Genomic DNA, 16,321 nt, shown 5'->3' with positions numbered 1-16,321 from the left:
AAGGATTTTTTTTGTTGTTTTTTCCCAAGTGATTTATCACCATTTATCATAATATTATCTTCTGTATTTTGCATTTATCAGTGAAAATCAGGTCTTTTCCTGTATTTAATTTACTGATCATGTAGATGTTCATAAAAGCTTAGATTAAAGGTGAAGGTTATTCTATCAAAACAGCGAGAGCTGATGAAAAGTGACTTTTTCAGCAAATATGTCAATAATTGAACGTAAAAACAAGTGTTTCCATCCACTGTCATTGATCCAACTCCGTGGGTTTTACTGGTGAATCAATGTTGTAGAAGATGATGGTGTTTCCATGGTAACTTTGGAGCCTCTGAACGTCCAGATGGGTCATATCTGGTGACCATAAAAAGATGAATAACTGTAGTTTATACCAATTATTTACATGCACTGATAGGATTAGCAGATCAACAGGTATTAAACAGTTTAGATCAGTAGATACTTTTGGTTGCCAGAGGCTGTTTGGGTCTTTTAGGGTTAAAGGCTGTACATATCCACTCACTGTATAAAACTCCAATTTGCACTTTCTGTACATACTGCAATATAAAGCTCACTGTAAATAATATATACATAAACATAAATTTCAATAGACCAGACCCCTGTACACATCCACTCACTGTATAAAACTCCAATTTGCACCCTGTACATATTATAAATCCACTGTAAATCTCATCCCATTGTTATCCTTGTCTCTAGTCGAATGTTTGTCTATATTAGGTCTGTGTTCAGGAGTGATTGGGTTCATGTTGAAATGTGAGCAAAAAAAAACCGAAGCCAAATTCCTTGTATATGTTCACATACTTGGCCAATAAAGCTGATTCTGATTCTAAACACAAATCTACTGTAATAGAAACTAATCTTGTGTCATTATGTCGGCAGGGATCTAAGAGCGAGTGATGCCAACGGCTTCGTGCAGAGAGCCATAAGCGCTGCCAACGTCTACAATAACATTGTGAAATACATTGATGACGCCAACATCACCTCACTCACCACCCTGAACTTATCCCAGAAAGCGGAAGAGGTTTGTTTCAAGATTCAAGAATGTTTATTGTCATTATGTGCACGTAGCAAAGTTTTTTTAGAGGTAGTTCTCAGCTAGATTAAAAAAAACAAGAAAGAGAAAATATAAAACACTTAAGAATATGTACATCAATATAAAAACACTAAAGAATTAGTGCAGTGGTTTCCAACCTTTTTTGGCTTGTGACCCCATTTTAACCCTTTCATGTATACTGGTCACTACAGTGGACAGCTATTCTACAGCAGTTCTCTTATATATTCATGGACTTTTTTGTTTGTTTGTTTGTTTTTGCACATATCTTTGTTAAAGTTTTAAGACACTACATATCTTTTCTGACATGAATTGGTAACATTGTGTAGCTCTCCCCTGAGCATACTCTCACCCCCAGAACTATAAGCCCCCCCCCCCCCCCCAAGTTTTCACACAGTTTATCTGTAAATACATGTTTCTTCATTTCAAAAATTAAATGCAAGGTGTCCAGCTGAGTGGACATTTTTGCAACTTCATGTAAAATAGGTTCATAAGATCATTTTTATTAGTAGTAGTAGTAGTAGTATGTCTTTTTTTTTACTTTATTTTTTGTTTTTTATATATTTTTTGTTTATTTAATTATTTATTTTTCATAAGAAAATTTTCAATTGCATTGTTTTTGTCATGCCTAAAGAGGAATAAAAACACTCAGGAAAAAAATCTTGATTAAGGTTCTCATAATTCGTGCATGAAAGGGTTAACATCATAAATTTCTGGCGACCCCAGACATTCAAAACAGAGACTTTTTTTTTCTTTTTTTTGGTAAGATAAATTTGTTTTTGATCATTTAATAGTTTCCTATACTATGTTGCAAATAAACGCTAATTTTAGATGACATTTAGTCTATATAATGTATGTTATTATGGACAGAGGCAGAAAAGCCAGGTGTAGATTACTGCACAAAGTGAGAATTTGATTTTCCTTGGTCAGGATATGTACAGTCAGTCCAGCTTGTATTTACAAGGCTGACAATTAATACTGAACAAACAAGAACTGAAACTATGAATTATGAAACAGCTGCAGCATCTGAAACCGACCACAATGAACATTTGACAGATAAACAGAACCACAGTGCTTCAGTTTCAGACTCACAGTTTGTTATGTCTGTTATGTATTGTGATTGTCTCTCTCAACTCACCATATGTTTTTTATTACTGTAGTAAGTTTTTATTTTTATCTATTACTAGAAATTTCAGGCAACCCCATTTGAATTCCAGGTGACCCCATGTGGAGTCCCGACCTCAAGGTTGAAAAACACTGAATTAGTGCATCAAGACTGTGGACAATGTATATTGAAAGAAATGTACAGTACAGTCTGTCCATTCCAGTGCAGTAACAGTAACCTGTGCTGTTAGGATGCAGTTGTGTGCAAAACCACGGCACAAATATACAATACCGGGCATATCTGCATGGTGGCGCTGGTGTTAACTCTACACCTGTTCTCTGTTGTTGAAGGCCATCATTGGAATCAACGAACAGATGGACTACCTGAAGACACAGAGCGACAATGTTTTCAAGGAATCTGTGTCATTACATACAGAACAAAAGGGTACAACACACTTAAAAATGATTGTCATGTAAACTGTACATGTTACATGGTCCAAGGATCCTCTGTTATTTACCCTTTTTTTTTTTATTATTATTTTGTCAGAGGTGGACACTGAGGTTCTTGACAAGATGAGCTATATTGAGGAGACCAAGGAGACCATGGAGAAAAACAACAAAAAACTGGAAGATATCAAAGAGGATATCAGTGGAATTCATAAAGGTAAGAAGTTATCAGGACTTTTTTTTTTTATCAAATATCTTTATTGATCTTTGGTAAGTATATGAAACATTCATTATTCAGTTTTACACTTATTTTGAAAGAAAGAACATAGTCTGAATCCCCCACCCCCCTTCATATGAACAGAACATTATTCCATTCTCTTAGTCTCAGTGTAAAAGGAAATAAATGTTACCTGGGATAAATAAAAACGTTATGGATATTCAAATAAAAATATATATGGTACCAGCATAAAAAAAAAAAAAAAACACTTTCAGGTGTTGTTCACATTCAAACATCACAGAGCAGAAATGATACCATAATTTTTTCCTACACTTCCTGTAAGATTTGTCCAATATCAGTTTTTTAATAAATTATACAAATGGTTTCCAGATACCTTCATATATTCATATTTTATTTTTAAGAATATGTTTTTTCTCCAGGGCCATAGCATTAAACCATGACCCTATTGTTGGTGGATTAGACTTTTTCCAAGATAGAACTGTTTATCAGGAGACTTTAAACCGGTGGTTCCCAACCTATTTTGGCTCGTGACCCCATTTTAACATCACAAATTTCTGGTAACACTAGACATTCAAAACTGAGACTTTTTTTTTTTTTTTTTTTTTTTTTTTTTTTTTTGCTAAAATTAATTTATTTTGATCACGTAATAGTTTGCTATACTATGTTGCAAATAAACGTTAATTTTAGATGACATTTAGTCAATATAATGTATATTGTTATGGACGGAGGCAGAAAAGCCAGGTGTAGATTACTGTACAAAGTGAGAATTTGATTTTCCTTGGTCAGGATATGTAGTCAGTCCAGCTTGTATTTACAAGGCTGACAATTAATACTGAACAAACAAGAACTGAAACTATGAATTATGAAAGAGCTGCAGCATCTGAACCTGACCACAATGAACATTTGACAGATAAACAGAACCACAGTGCTGCAGTTTCAGACTCACAGTTTGTCATGTCTGTTATGTATTGTGATTGTCTCTATCAACTCACTATATATTTTTTTAGTAATCTTTTTTTAAATTTTCATCAATTACTAGAAATTTCAGGCAACCCCATTTGAATTCCAGGCGACCCCACATGGGGTCCCAACCCCAAGGTTGAAAAACACTGCTTTAAACCATAAAGACTCAAACATCCACATTTAACCTAAACCATCTACTGATGTAAACAGTTTAATACCTGTTGATCCACTAATCCTATCAATTCATGTAAATAATTGGTGTAAAATACAGTTCTTCATCTTGTCATGGTCATCAGATATGACCCATTTGGATGTTCAGAGGCTCCGTAGTGAATGTTGGAAACACTGTCATCTTCTACAACATTGATTCACCAGTAAAACCCATGGAGTTGGATCAATGACAGTGGATAGACACGCTGAGTTTATGTTCAGTTAATGATAGATTGGACTGAAAAAGTCACTGTTTCTTCAGTTTTCTCTGTTTTTGATATAATAACCCTCAACTTCAACCTGAGTTTTAATGAACATCTACATGATCAGTGAATTAAATATAAGAAAATACATGATGTTCACTGGAAAAAATACAAAATACAGAGGATTATGTCATAATAAATGGCAACAAATTATTTAAGAAAAGCTAAATTTAGAGAAAAAATACTTTGGAACTGCCACAGAAGTAACACTGGGTCTTTATGGGTTAAAGGAGCAGGTGTCCCCGGTCTGACACAGTTCTCCTCACTTTGGTCCTTTCGTCCCTCTCAGACCGAACACCACAGCGTCTAGAGTTCACCTTGAAAGTAGCCCAGGAGACTCTGAACCGGTCTGCTGAGGTCCTTCAGACCATCAGCCCCATCAGCAGTAAGGTGGATCAGTGGGCCAGCAACATGAGAAACGACGAATACTCCACAGACGCTTATGAGAACGCAGTCGTCTCTGCAGGGGAAGCAGGTAAAGGAAAGCGCAAATCACACTTAACCTGCTCTGTCCCAGCATACATGTCATGTTTAAGAGCTTTTGTTTGTGTGCTTTTCAGTCGAGAACCTGAACGTACTGGTTCCGGAGCTTCTGGACAAGCTGAAGGTGGTTGAGGAGAAGAAACCTGTTAACAACGTGACCACCAACATCATGAGAATCAGAGAGCTCATCGCCCAGGCCAGAAGTGTGGCCAAAAAAGTGAGTTCCTCACCATCAATAGATCAAAATGAACTAAAATAATAACTGCATTTTCAAGAGCCAGTCATCTTCTGTCTTCTGTCCAATTTTGTCCATTCTGTCTAGAGCTGAAACGATTAATAGACTTGAATTGATAAAAACAAAATTATTCAATTCCAATTTTCTGGAATCAAAGCTTCGTTTCCTTAATTTGGTTGCCATTAAACACTGGTTCCACTGTTGTGTTTCACACGGACGCTTATTGTAATGCACAAGACGCCAGGATCAACACAAACAACATGGAGTGTAGCTCAGAAGAGATGAAGACAAAAAGACAGAACATGTCTATATGTTGACTTTTCTACAATGGAACCATCACTTACTCTTTTAAACTTTGAAACTTTCACACAAACATTACAAATATTAGTCTTTTTTCACTTGTATGTTAGTTCCATGTTCAGCTGTTAGTAAGGTGGATCCAAATGTGTTGAAGACTGCAGTGCACATAGATGTCATTTGACTTGTTTGTTATTTGTATGTAGATATTTTTTCTATATCCTTTTACTTTTATACTTTTTGTGGTTGTTGTTTCAGTTGGTTCTGGAATAAAGGACGATTATTTGTCATTTTCAGACATGTCTCTATCACATTTTTACTGTTATTTTTTTTTGCCTAATTAAATCAAAGAAAACAATCAATAAAGTAATCGATTACAAAATTAATCAGTAGCTGCAGCTCTAATGCTAACACCATTCCCTGATTCCCATCAGGTCCAAGTGTCCATGAAGTTCAACGGTCAGTCCTCAGTGGAGGTTCATCCACACACCAACCTGGAGGATCTGAAGACTGTGACGTCCATCAGCCTGTACATGGAAGTGGACCCTGACAAGGACCCCATCGAGGACCGCTTTATCTTATACCTGGGAGACCGACACGTGAGCACTTCATGGTTTTGTCCAGTTCAGAGATGGATAGATTAGACTTTATTAATACCACAAAGGGCAAATTTACTGATCAAGGCAGCAGCAGATTAAAGTGCAAGAAAAAATGTGCATGCAGAAAGATGCAAAAAAGACAAATAATGTTGAAAATTAGTAGTAGTGGTAGTAATTTATTCGTCCATTTAACAGAACATGATATATACATACATATAGTTTGGATTTCTATATTAAACAAGACCAAAAAAGGCGTAGGCAGAAGCAACAGCTTATTTATGCCTGCCCTATTTACAAGAAGGAAAGTTACAGAAACAAAGAAGATAACAAGATGGCACAGTTTTAAACAATAATATAGATAAATAAATAATATAATCTAAGCAAAATGTTAGATCCATACTAATAATTGGCTTACTTTATCCTAATATTTTATATTTATTCATATAAATCTGAGTAAAATAATGAGTAAGTAATAAATCTCACCAAGCTATTTACATAAGTAGAACACAGACAGGAGAGAGTTACACTGTTCTGTTGTACAGTCAGTCTGTTCATCTGTCAGTATTTAAAAAGACTGAAAAATGTGAAGTTCTGCAGGATTTTACGTCATGTGGGCAGGTTTGATGTACTTACCTTACTACATTTCAGAGCAAATAATGCACTTTTTGTTTCTTAATATTTAAAGAGTTTATGAAATATTGTGTAATGCCTAGTTATGGATTAATTTTTCTGAAAACACTTGGTTGATTTTGTGGAATTTAATTAAAAAGTTTTGCTAAAACAACAAACAAACTTGCAGCCAAAAGATGAGGGCAAACATTAAAGCCACGGAGCAGCTTGTTCATATGAATGGTTTGTTGTGGGAGCAGGAGTGGCAGCCTTTCAATGTGCACAGTTGTTCCTTTCATGTGCATGTGAATACTCATTTACATAAATACCATTAGCCCCCTCCCACTTAGGCTCCCAAACGGTGCAGCTGCCCAGTGTGAGCTGTTCTCTGTAACACTACTTCACCTTGGTGATTTCACTGCCTTTCTGATCTATGCAGCCATGTTTGTGTTCACTGTAGAATAATAGCCTCAGCATGAGCACTGTATAACGGCTTCTGCAACCACTATATTTCAAGGTGAAATTCATCAAAATATTAACATTATCTCTGCTTGATACTTGTATGTGAGCAATGAACTATTGTTTAATAACAAACCAGAGGGTATGATGGGAAAATGAATAGTTTGAGGAGTTTTTTGAGATGTAATTTTATCATCATCATGACCTTTTGCCCACAGGGTAGGAAAGACTACATGGGACTGGCCATCAAGAATGACAACCTGGTGTATGTGTACAACCTTGGGGGTGAAGACGTGGAGATTCCATTGGCTTCGAAGCCTGTCAGCCAATGGCCTGCAGTCTTTAACTACATCAAAGTAGAGAGGTATGGTTCATTCGAAAAAGTCACATTAACAGTACATTTACTGCCACATTTCTATCCAAGGAACCATCACCACTGATGTCAACTTAGCAATTTTGTTGCTAGATTTAGCAACTTTTCGGACAATCTTAGCGACTTTTTTTTTTTTTTTTTTTTTTTTCAAAAAGCACTTTGCAACAAATTTAGCTGCTTTTAAAATTTGTTTGGAAACTTTTTGCAACTTTTGAAAAGTAACTCAAACACACACATTTTCCTCTAAATGACACCAAATGATGTTCTTTGTCCCAGTCATGTAAACCCACAGTCTGTCTGTAGCTGGAAGAGTGTTTCACACTCAGACACTTTGTTGGTATATTTGGTGATTTTTCAGACCCCTCTAGAGACTATTTATCAAAAAAGCACTAGTGACAAATCTATTAACCTTTTTCTGGTGTTATTGGAGACTTTTGGAGACTGACGTGAAAACACATATTGTTGTATGTGTAAAACAAATCAATGAATATAAATCAGTCCCAATGACATTGACAGTTTTCTCTATTGTCTCTTTTTGTTCCATTTAGATTGCTAATGTAGACTGGAAATTAAAAATGTTCTGGTTAAAAATGTTCATGCTTTACTGTGACTTGTTGTAGTCTCCTAAGTGGACCGTAAGGTTAAAAACCAAACCGAACTGAAGAAAATGAGGATAAAAACTAAACAAACAGGCAAATAAATAAATAAATAACCTAAGTAACCCCTCCAAGAGTGTCTCTTTGGGTCATTTTAACCAATACCAAGTCCAGATAAAGGAGGACGCTTTGAATTGGTACATAAAATAAAACTAGAATTGACAGAGTATAGTTCACTTGTAGTTCTAAACATATTTAGGCTGTATTATCCTCACTTTTTGTCTCTAACACAATGTTATTCCTCTCTCCTACATTGTTCATTACAATTTCTTGAACATTTACAATTATGCAAATTAGGTGATAATGTCATTTGGCAACTTCTAGTGAATTTTAGGACAGACAGTAGATGCTTTCTCTACTGAGGAGTTGGAAACACTGATCATGATTAACTCAGTTGTCTTCATTCACTGGCACCTAAAGACCTGTGAAGGCTGTGCAAATAAATCAGCTGATGTTTGAAAAATCACATCCTCTGCATAAATTCACCATAAAGCTTAGACGCTGTCATTGTACGTTTGTCACATACTTTCTACTGAACTCCATAGTAACTCGTTGAAGGAAAACTGTACATATATCAGGGTAAAATAAAATGCTGTGAATTCTGACCAGTGGGAATTGTGCAACATTGTAAGTCCCACCCCCAAGGCTCCTGAAATATCAGAGAGTAAGATTTAACAAGGCAGGTAAGGCAAGGCAGGTTTATTTATATAGCACATTTCATGTACAAGACAATTCAAAGTGCTTTACATAAAACATTAAAAGCATTACAGCAGGGAAGCAATAAAAATTATAGGCATGAGAAAAACAAACAAAAAAACAAAAATAAATAGATAAAACAGATTAACAGATTAAACAGATGCAAATTTTAAGCTTAAAAGAAACAGTGCTGATGAATAAAAACTCTATTCAAATGCAGCTGAGAACAGGTGGGTCTTTAACCTGGATTTAAAGAAAGTGAGTGTTTCAGCTGATCTGAGGCTTTGTGGGAGTTTGTTCCAGACATGTGGAACATAGAAGCTGAATGCAGCTTTTCCGTGTCTGGTTCTGACTCTGGGAACTGACAACAGACAGGATCCAGATGACAGGGATTTCTTTGATGAATAAGATAAAGCTACAAAACTTAAATTAAGGCCTGGCTGAGTTCCTTCTAAGGTTATTAGGGAGTATAAATGTTGTACAGTTCAGTAAGGCTCTTGTAGACGGTGGTCAGCTGACTGTGGTCGTGCTCCTTTATGCTTCCTGTTTCCAGGCTGGGCAGACATGGCAAAGTTTTCCTGACCATCCCCAGCCAGAGCACCACAGATGAGCAGAAGTTCATCCAGAAAGGAGAAGCTCCAGGCACCGACTCACTGTTCGACATCGACCCCAAGGACATAGTGTTCTTCGTCGGCGGAGTGCCACCGAACGTCAGGGTAATGCATTCAAATGACATAAAAAGATGAGGCTAGATGAGATAAGATAAGATGTCAACTGAATCTATGTTCTTACAACATAGTAGCAGGAGCCTGTGTTTCTTCCTCTTTCTGAACCAGCTTCCTCCTCCTCTGAGTCTCGCTCCTTTCGTCGGCTGCATTGAGCTGGAGTCGCTAAATAATGATGTCATCAGTCTGTACAACTTTAAAGCGACTCATCACATGGACATGACGACATCAACACCATGCCCCAGGTGACTGTGATGCTCTCTCACTCATGAAGGAGTGTATTGTACATGTGTCGGAAACTGCATGTGATTTGCTTAATAATTGCCTTTTCGTGTCCCAGATACAAGCTGGCGTTCTCCCAGAGTCGCATTGCCAGCTACCTGTTTGACGGAACAGGCTACGCTCTTATTAACAACATGGAGAGGAGGGGCAAATTCGGTGTTGTTACAAGATTTGATATTTCTGTGAGGACAGTTGCAAACAATGGGGTCCTATTCCTCATGGTCAACGGGGTACGTATTACTTATATCAGTTAATGGACCATAGGAGCATATTAAGCTTTAATGTTCAACTGAATAATCTGAGGCTTCTCTTCAATATGTGCTAAATAGGTAGCTCAGGTGGCTAACGTATATTAATCTGTTCTTTTCAGTTGAAGTTCTTCCTTCTGGAGTTAAAGAATGGCTATCTGCGCCTGATGTATGACTTTGGTTTCAGCAGTGGACCAAACCTTTTCGAGGAAAGGTTACCAATACTGCAAATAAATGATGCAAAATACCATGAGGTAAAATGTATTCATTCTTTATATTTATCTTTTGAATGATTCCACTTTGTGTTACTGAAATCGTTGTTACTGTGCTCATTTGCTCAGGTGTCAGTCATCTACCATCAGTCGAAGAAGGTTATCCTCCTCGTAGACAAGAGTCATGTTAAATCTATGGAGAATCCCAAAACGACACTGCCCTTCTCAGATATACACATAGGAGGAGCTCCGTCAAACATCCTCAGCATCAGGTGAGTTAAATAGACGGCAACACTGTATACACAACAGTACTTGGGTTTGCAGCAGGGGTGTCAAACGTACGGCTCACGGGCCAAAATTGACCCTCCAAAGGGTCCTAATTTGATTTTGTAAAATGCAAAAATTCCACTGAAGATATTAACAATCAAGGGTGTCAAACTCCTTTTAGTTCAGGGGCCACATACAAACCAATTCAACCTCAAGTGGGCTGGACCAGTAAAATTCTATCACAATAACCTATAAATAATATATACATTCCAAATTTTTCTCTTTGTTTAAGTGTAAAAAAGTAGGGGTGGGCAAGTTAACGCGTTATTACCACGTTAACGCATTCATTAAATAACGCCGACAATTTTTTTTATCTCATCTTAACGCCGTTTTATTATTGTTCTGCCTTTCAAGCAAGTCTTAGTTGATTTATACATACGGACTCTTATTTTGAAACTCATGCTTTTATTTTGCCAGTCCACACACCGGTGTTGTGTGTATGTGCAGCTGAGAGGAGAAAACCGGTGAACTTTACAAGTAATGCTGATGTTTAAGCTAATTTGTTTATGCAAGCAGTCGGAGATGGGTTGCTAATTCTTTCTGCAGGCTCATGTTAAGTTTATGTAAATTCATTGGTTGTGTTTAAGTATAATATGCCAGCCTTTGAACGAATCTTTACTCATTTACGATGTGAATGTTGTATTAGCAGTCATTTTATCTCGATGCGAACTTGAATGGGAAAATCCATAGACACGCTAACGATTAGCATTTACAGGTTAATTAAAGATTTACAACGTCTTTTTATTCAGCAACAAAGGCTCACATCAGAGATATTTGATACTATTCATTCTGACAACAACTGAACATAAAATACTCACAGGCAAACGTTTCTGGGGCCATACAAACAAGAGTGAAAGAAACATGTCTGTTAGTTCTATGTCCGAACTAACTACGGTAACACGGAAAGGACAAAACATACGTTAGTGCAACTTATTCTGACCACTTCAGGGCCCCTTTTGCTTGCTTTGAACAACTGAACATCACATATTAATGGGCTTATTAGTATTAGTACTGATTAGTGGGACTAAGACTCCTGTCAATCACTCACAACTGTAAATACACTGGTGGGGACATAAACATGTGTAAAAGTAGTGGTTTTTTACATGGACATTTTCATTTTAAATGTCTTCAGATGGTGGGGTTGAGAAGGACACAGTTGTTTGGAAGCACTGACGTGCAATTATTTTTTATCACCGGAGTACTTCCAGTCTGGAATATCACTGAAAGGCAATACATGCTGTTGATGCCCCCACCCCCCACCCCCAACAACTATGCGATTAATCACGATTAATTGCAGAAAGCCATGCGATTAATCGCGATTAAAAATTTTAATCGCTGCCCACCACTATAAAAAAGTAAAATTACATGCAGTGTTTAGGTTTAAAACCTATCCTTTCACAATAAATTGTGAATAACCTGAACAAATATGAACAACCTGAAATGTGTTAAGAGGAGTAAGTGTTATTTTAACAATATTCGGCCTGTTGTTACTAAATGTTTTGTGTATTTGCAGATCCACTGTGATATGTAAGTTGTAATACACATGTGTAAATAAGAAGCTGAGGTATAAGATTGTTAAAATGGCACTTATTTCCTTTCAGGTTCACATTTTTTAAAGGACATTTCATGGTTGTAAACATTTTCATAATGTAATTTTCCTTTTTCCACTCTAAAGTATTGACAACATTTTGGAGTTGGCATTTAGGATGGGTTATTATGTTATTATTTTACTGGTCTGGTCCATTTGAGATCATATTGAACTGTATGGGATTGCTGAATTAATATGAGTTTGACACCCCAGGTTTACAATCTGAATCTGAATCTGAAAGACAAGGCCACAGGTCATAAAGTTGGACCAAAATAAAGCTGAGTGCAGTGGTGGGCATTTGCTGATGTCCTGTGACAGGGGTCACATACAGACCAGTGTGATCTGAAGTGGGCTGGACAAGTAAAATAACAACATAATGCCTTATAAATAATGTTAACTTCAAACTTTTATCTATGTTTTAGTGTGAAAAATATTAAATTACATTAAGGAAATTGTTTACATGTACAAACTATCTTTTAAAAAATGTGAATAACATGAACAAACATGAACAAACTAAAACTTACTACGTAGAACTTTAACAGTATTATGCCTCAGCTTATTATTTACACATGTGCATATGCCATGTTTGACACCCCTGGCCTATGACTTTCCTTGGACAGTGATGACATTAAATGACATTAGTTCTTTAAATGACAAAGTTTGATTAAAAAGGCATTTGTGTCAAAGCTTGTAACTGTGTGTCTCACTTTGGCAGAGAATGACTCTAAACAGGCTTTTATGAACTAATGACAACATGTTCGTCTCTCCAGGTCAGAACTGTCCTCTGTGGTCGGTCTGAAAGGCTGTGTTAAAGGATTCCAGTTCCAGAAAAAAGACTTCAACCTCCTGGAGGAGCCAGGCACCATCGGCATCAGCAGCGGCTGCCCTGAGGAGTCCTTTGTAAGTGTTCCCTCCTGCATTCCACTGCTGTCAGATAGAAGATACAGCACTGATGTCAAACTCATTTCAGTTCAGGGGCCATATACAGCTCAATTTGACCTCAAATGGGCCGGACCAGTAAAATAATAACATAATAGTCTATAAATAATGACAAATCCAGACAGAGTTTTACACCCCCAGTGCAAGAAGGAGCAGTACCGTAGGTCATTCCTCCCCACAGCCATCAGACTATATAACAGTTCACAGTAACCAGGGTGCGATTTGTTTGGGGGGAGCAACCCCCCCTCTGGTTTTTACATCCCTAATTCTGCTCAGTGAATTTCATCCTCGGGGGGGGGGGGGGGGGCAACACACCAGTGTAAATAACAGGCAGGTTGTGACAGTTTTCTTACACCTATATCCTACATTACTGGCACTAACGTTCACCTGAACCAAACTGTCAGCAGTCTCAGAATTCATGAACATCCCTCTGCACTGGGGCGCCATAAAGGGGGGGGGGGGGGGGGGGGCAAATTCATGGGGCCCAGCATTTGTGTGTCCAGTGGCTACAGGTTACAAATTGTGAAAATTTCATGTAAAATCCGCTGTATAATAGAGGAATAGAACCTGGGAGTTGGACATTGAAAGTATGTAAAGTTTCACTTTCATTTTATGCCAGTGTTAGTTATGGACCACACCCCATAACTGCACCCCCCTTCTGATTTTTTGACAAATTGCACCCTGACAGTAACCCCCCATTTCACACCATGTGCATGTGCAACCACAATGTTTACATGTAAATAATATTTTATTTTAACTCTATATTTATATAAATGTTTATATAAATACTAAATTTCTTATTTTTCTCTTACATTTCATTTTTCACTTGTTTGTGGGTTTTCTACCTGTCTTTTTCTCTGCACTTGCTTGTGTGTATGTTGCTGCTGTTAACTGTGAAATTTCCCCATGGTGGGATAAATAGTCTTATTTTATCTTATCTTAACTCCAAATTTTTCTCTTTTTAGTGCACAAAGCAGTAAAATTATATTGTGAGAATGTTTACATTTACAAACCTTAAAGACAAAAATGTGAATAACCATGAATAATCTGAAATTTCTTAAGAAAAAATAGTGCAATTTTAATAATTTTATGTCTTAGTTTATCATTTTCACGTGTACATTACAACTTACAAATCACAGTGAATCTACAAATGCACAAAACATTTAGCAACAGGCATCTGGAACTGAAAAATATGTCATTTAAGTTTATGATCAAAACCACTTCTCAGGATTCAGTGAAACCCTTAACTGTGAATGTCTACAGTATAATTTTTATACTTTACCTCTGGGCCAGATTGAAACCTTTGCCCACAGGCCGTATGTTTGACTCCCCTGATATCCAGTGTATGCCTCTCCAGATTCAATATGAAGTATTACTCATGAGTGGATCGCACAAGGACCTGAGAGAGAATAATTGGCTTTTCAAGTTCAGCACCATTTGCGAGTCAGTTGATATTTCCTTTGGGGGTTCACTGAACTGTGAGCTGAAAGGAGGTGATGAAAGTGAGACGTGTTTTCATTGTGACAGATGTCGCGTAAAGCCTATTTGACTGGAGAGAGTTACCTGGGCTCTACAGCAAAGATCACCCCCTTCGACAGCTTTGAAGGAGGCCTCAACTTCAGAACACTCCAGCCCAGCGGACTCCTGTTCTACCACCGAGACGGGGTATTTACACATCTGTAAACTGCATGTCAAAGCAATTAACACCACAAGAATAATGTTATTATAATTCAAGTGTTTGGTTCTATCGTTCCCTTAAATGCATGTTTCCTCCCATGGCCTTTTCTGAAAACGATTCTTTTCCTCCCACTTCAGACCGACGAGTTCAGTGTTTCCCTGGAGAACGGAGGAGTGGTGTTCAACAACAGAGGCACAAAAGTCAAATCACACAAGAAACAATACAGTGATGGAAGGACACATTTCTTAGTGGTTTCAGTGAACAGTACCAAGTAAGTGTTGGGCTTTTCTACTGGACAGTTCTACAGATGGGCAAAGACAAATGGGTGCTTCTATGAAACTGGGTATATTTTGGTACCTGGCACTTTTCCAGCTTTTTTAGACCCAATAATAAAAGAGAAATTTAAACATATTTCCCCCCAGGATGTACCTACTGATGACCTCAGATAAATGCAAAAAAATTATACTCTTTCTCTGAGCCATCCCAAAATTAATGCATTTTTAATAAAATTTTGGGTCTAAATATAGGACCAAAATTGGGACATGAAAAAGTACCAAGGTGTCAGTGCATTACATCTGAAAACATGTGTGTAAATGGTCTTATATAGACTATAAATAAGGACACTGTGTTAAATTTGATGATTCTAGTGGTTTTTCTAATCCAGACATGTGGCCTTTCCATCAATCTCAGTCTCATTCCAGGTTTTGTGTGGAACCCATCGTGTCCACTTGCGTTACATGCAGACCCTGCCCATTTAAACACATATAAATCACAAATGATATTGCAACAGCAGTCATTTGTTGTGAAACACTCTGCCTTGCATAATCAATTCCCAAAGTGCACCTGTGAGAGAATAAAAAGATATTCAAAAAAATAGTAGCTTGTAATTTTTGTGTCCTTTTGACCATGTCACATGCAGATTTTTGTATTGAATATAATGTAAAATAATATAAAAATGTGTTTTATCTGAAAAATAGTTTCTCTTTTATTTCAGTAAGTATTTATTTTTAAAATAGACCCAAAGTGCTTCTAGACTTGCTTCATAACATTTGTCTACGTCTTGTTTGAATTTTTAGTCCCCATGTCCTGTTTTTAGGATCAGTTTCTTAGAAGCACCCAAATACAAATATGTACCTCTAGATTTACCTCCAGCTTCTGACAGAAAAGTGAGGTGTGATGCGTTCACTGAGCTACAGTGGGTCATTAACCCATAAAGACCCAGTGTTACTCTTGTGGCAGTTCCCTAATGAATTTTTCTCTATATTTGACCTTTCTTAAGTGATTTATTGCCATTTATTAGAATATTATCCTCAGTATGTTGTGTTTTTTCAGTGAAAATCATGTATTTTCCTACATTTTATTTACTGATCATGCAGAGGTTCATAAAAGCTCAGATTGAAAATAATGGTGTTTATATCAGAAACAGAGAAAACTAAAGAAAAAGTGACTTTTTCAGCAAGATATCAATCAACTCCATGGGTTTTACTGGTGAAAATCAATGTTGTAGAAGATGACGGTGTTTCCATGTTCACTACGGAGTCTCTGAACGTCCAAATGGGTCATATCTGATGACCGTGAAAAGATGACAAATAGCATTTTACGCCAATTATTTACATGGATT

General features: G+C 37.0%; 1 protein-coding gene across 2 annotated transcripts in view; it reads left to right on the top strand.

The window, feature by feature from the left end:
• The window catches only part of lama4 (laminin, alpha 4), a 71,866-nt gene that overhangs the window by 42,688 nt on the left and 12,857 nt on the right, over nucleotides 1-16,321 (top strand). The window contains exons 16-30 of one of the 2 annotated variants that reach the window (XM_030127945.1): nucleotides 898-1,039; nucleotides 2,525-2,618; nucleotides 2,721-2,837; nucleotides 4,584-4,769; nucleotides 4,855-4,994; nucleotides 5,744-5,908; nucleotides 7,195-7,340; nucleotides 9,255-9,417; nucleotides 9,538-9,661; nucleotides 9,757-9,938; nucleotides 10,079-10,210; nucleotides 10,298-10,440; nucleotides 12,854-12,983; nucleotides 14,550-14,687; nucleotides 14,838-14,971. In XM_030127945.1, the coding sequence (XP_029983805.1) occupies nucleotides 898-1,039; nucleotides 2,525-2,618; nucleotides 2,721-2,837; nucleotides 4,584-4,769; nucleotides 4,855-4,994; nucleotides 5,744-5,908; nucleotides 7,195-7,340; nucleotides 9,255-9,417; nucleotides 9,538-9,661; nucleotides 9,757-9,938; nucleotides 10,079-10,210; nucleotides 10,298-10,440; nucleotides 12,854-12,983; nucleotides 14,550-14,687; nucleotides 14,838-14,971 (2,136 nt within the window). Of the gene's footprint in view, nucleotides 1-897; nucleotides 1,040-2,524; nucleotides 2,619-2,720; nucleotides 2,838-4,583; nucleotides 4,770-4,854; nucleotides 4,995-5,743; nucleotides 5,909-7,194; nucleotides 7,341-9,254; nucleotides 9,418-9,537; nucleotides 9,672-9,756; nucleotides 9,939-10,078; nucleotides 10,211-10,297; nucleotides 10,441-12,853; nucleotides 12,984-14,549; nucleotides 14,688-14,837; nucleotides 14,972-16,321 lie in introns of both variants that reach the window. The other variant, XM_030127944.1, reaches the window with a different exon arrangement.

The sequence above is a fragment of the Sphaeramia orbicularis genome, chromosome 24 (genome assembly GCF_902148855.1).
Source record: "Sphaeramia orbicularis chromosome 24, fSphaOr1.1, whole genome shotgun sequence".
NCBI classification, from domain to species: domain Eukaryota; kingdom Metazoa; phylum Chordata; class Actinopteri; order Kurtiformes; family Apogonidae; genus Sphaeramia; species Sphaeramia orbicularis.
The sequence above is the reverse complement of the archived record's forward strand: the minus strand, read 5'-3'. Positions and strand labels throughout refer to the sequence as shown.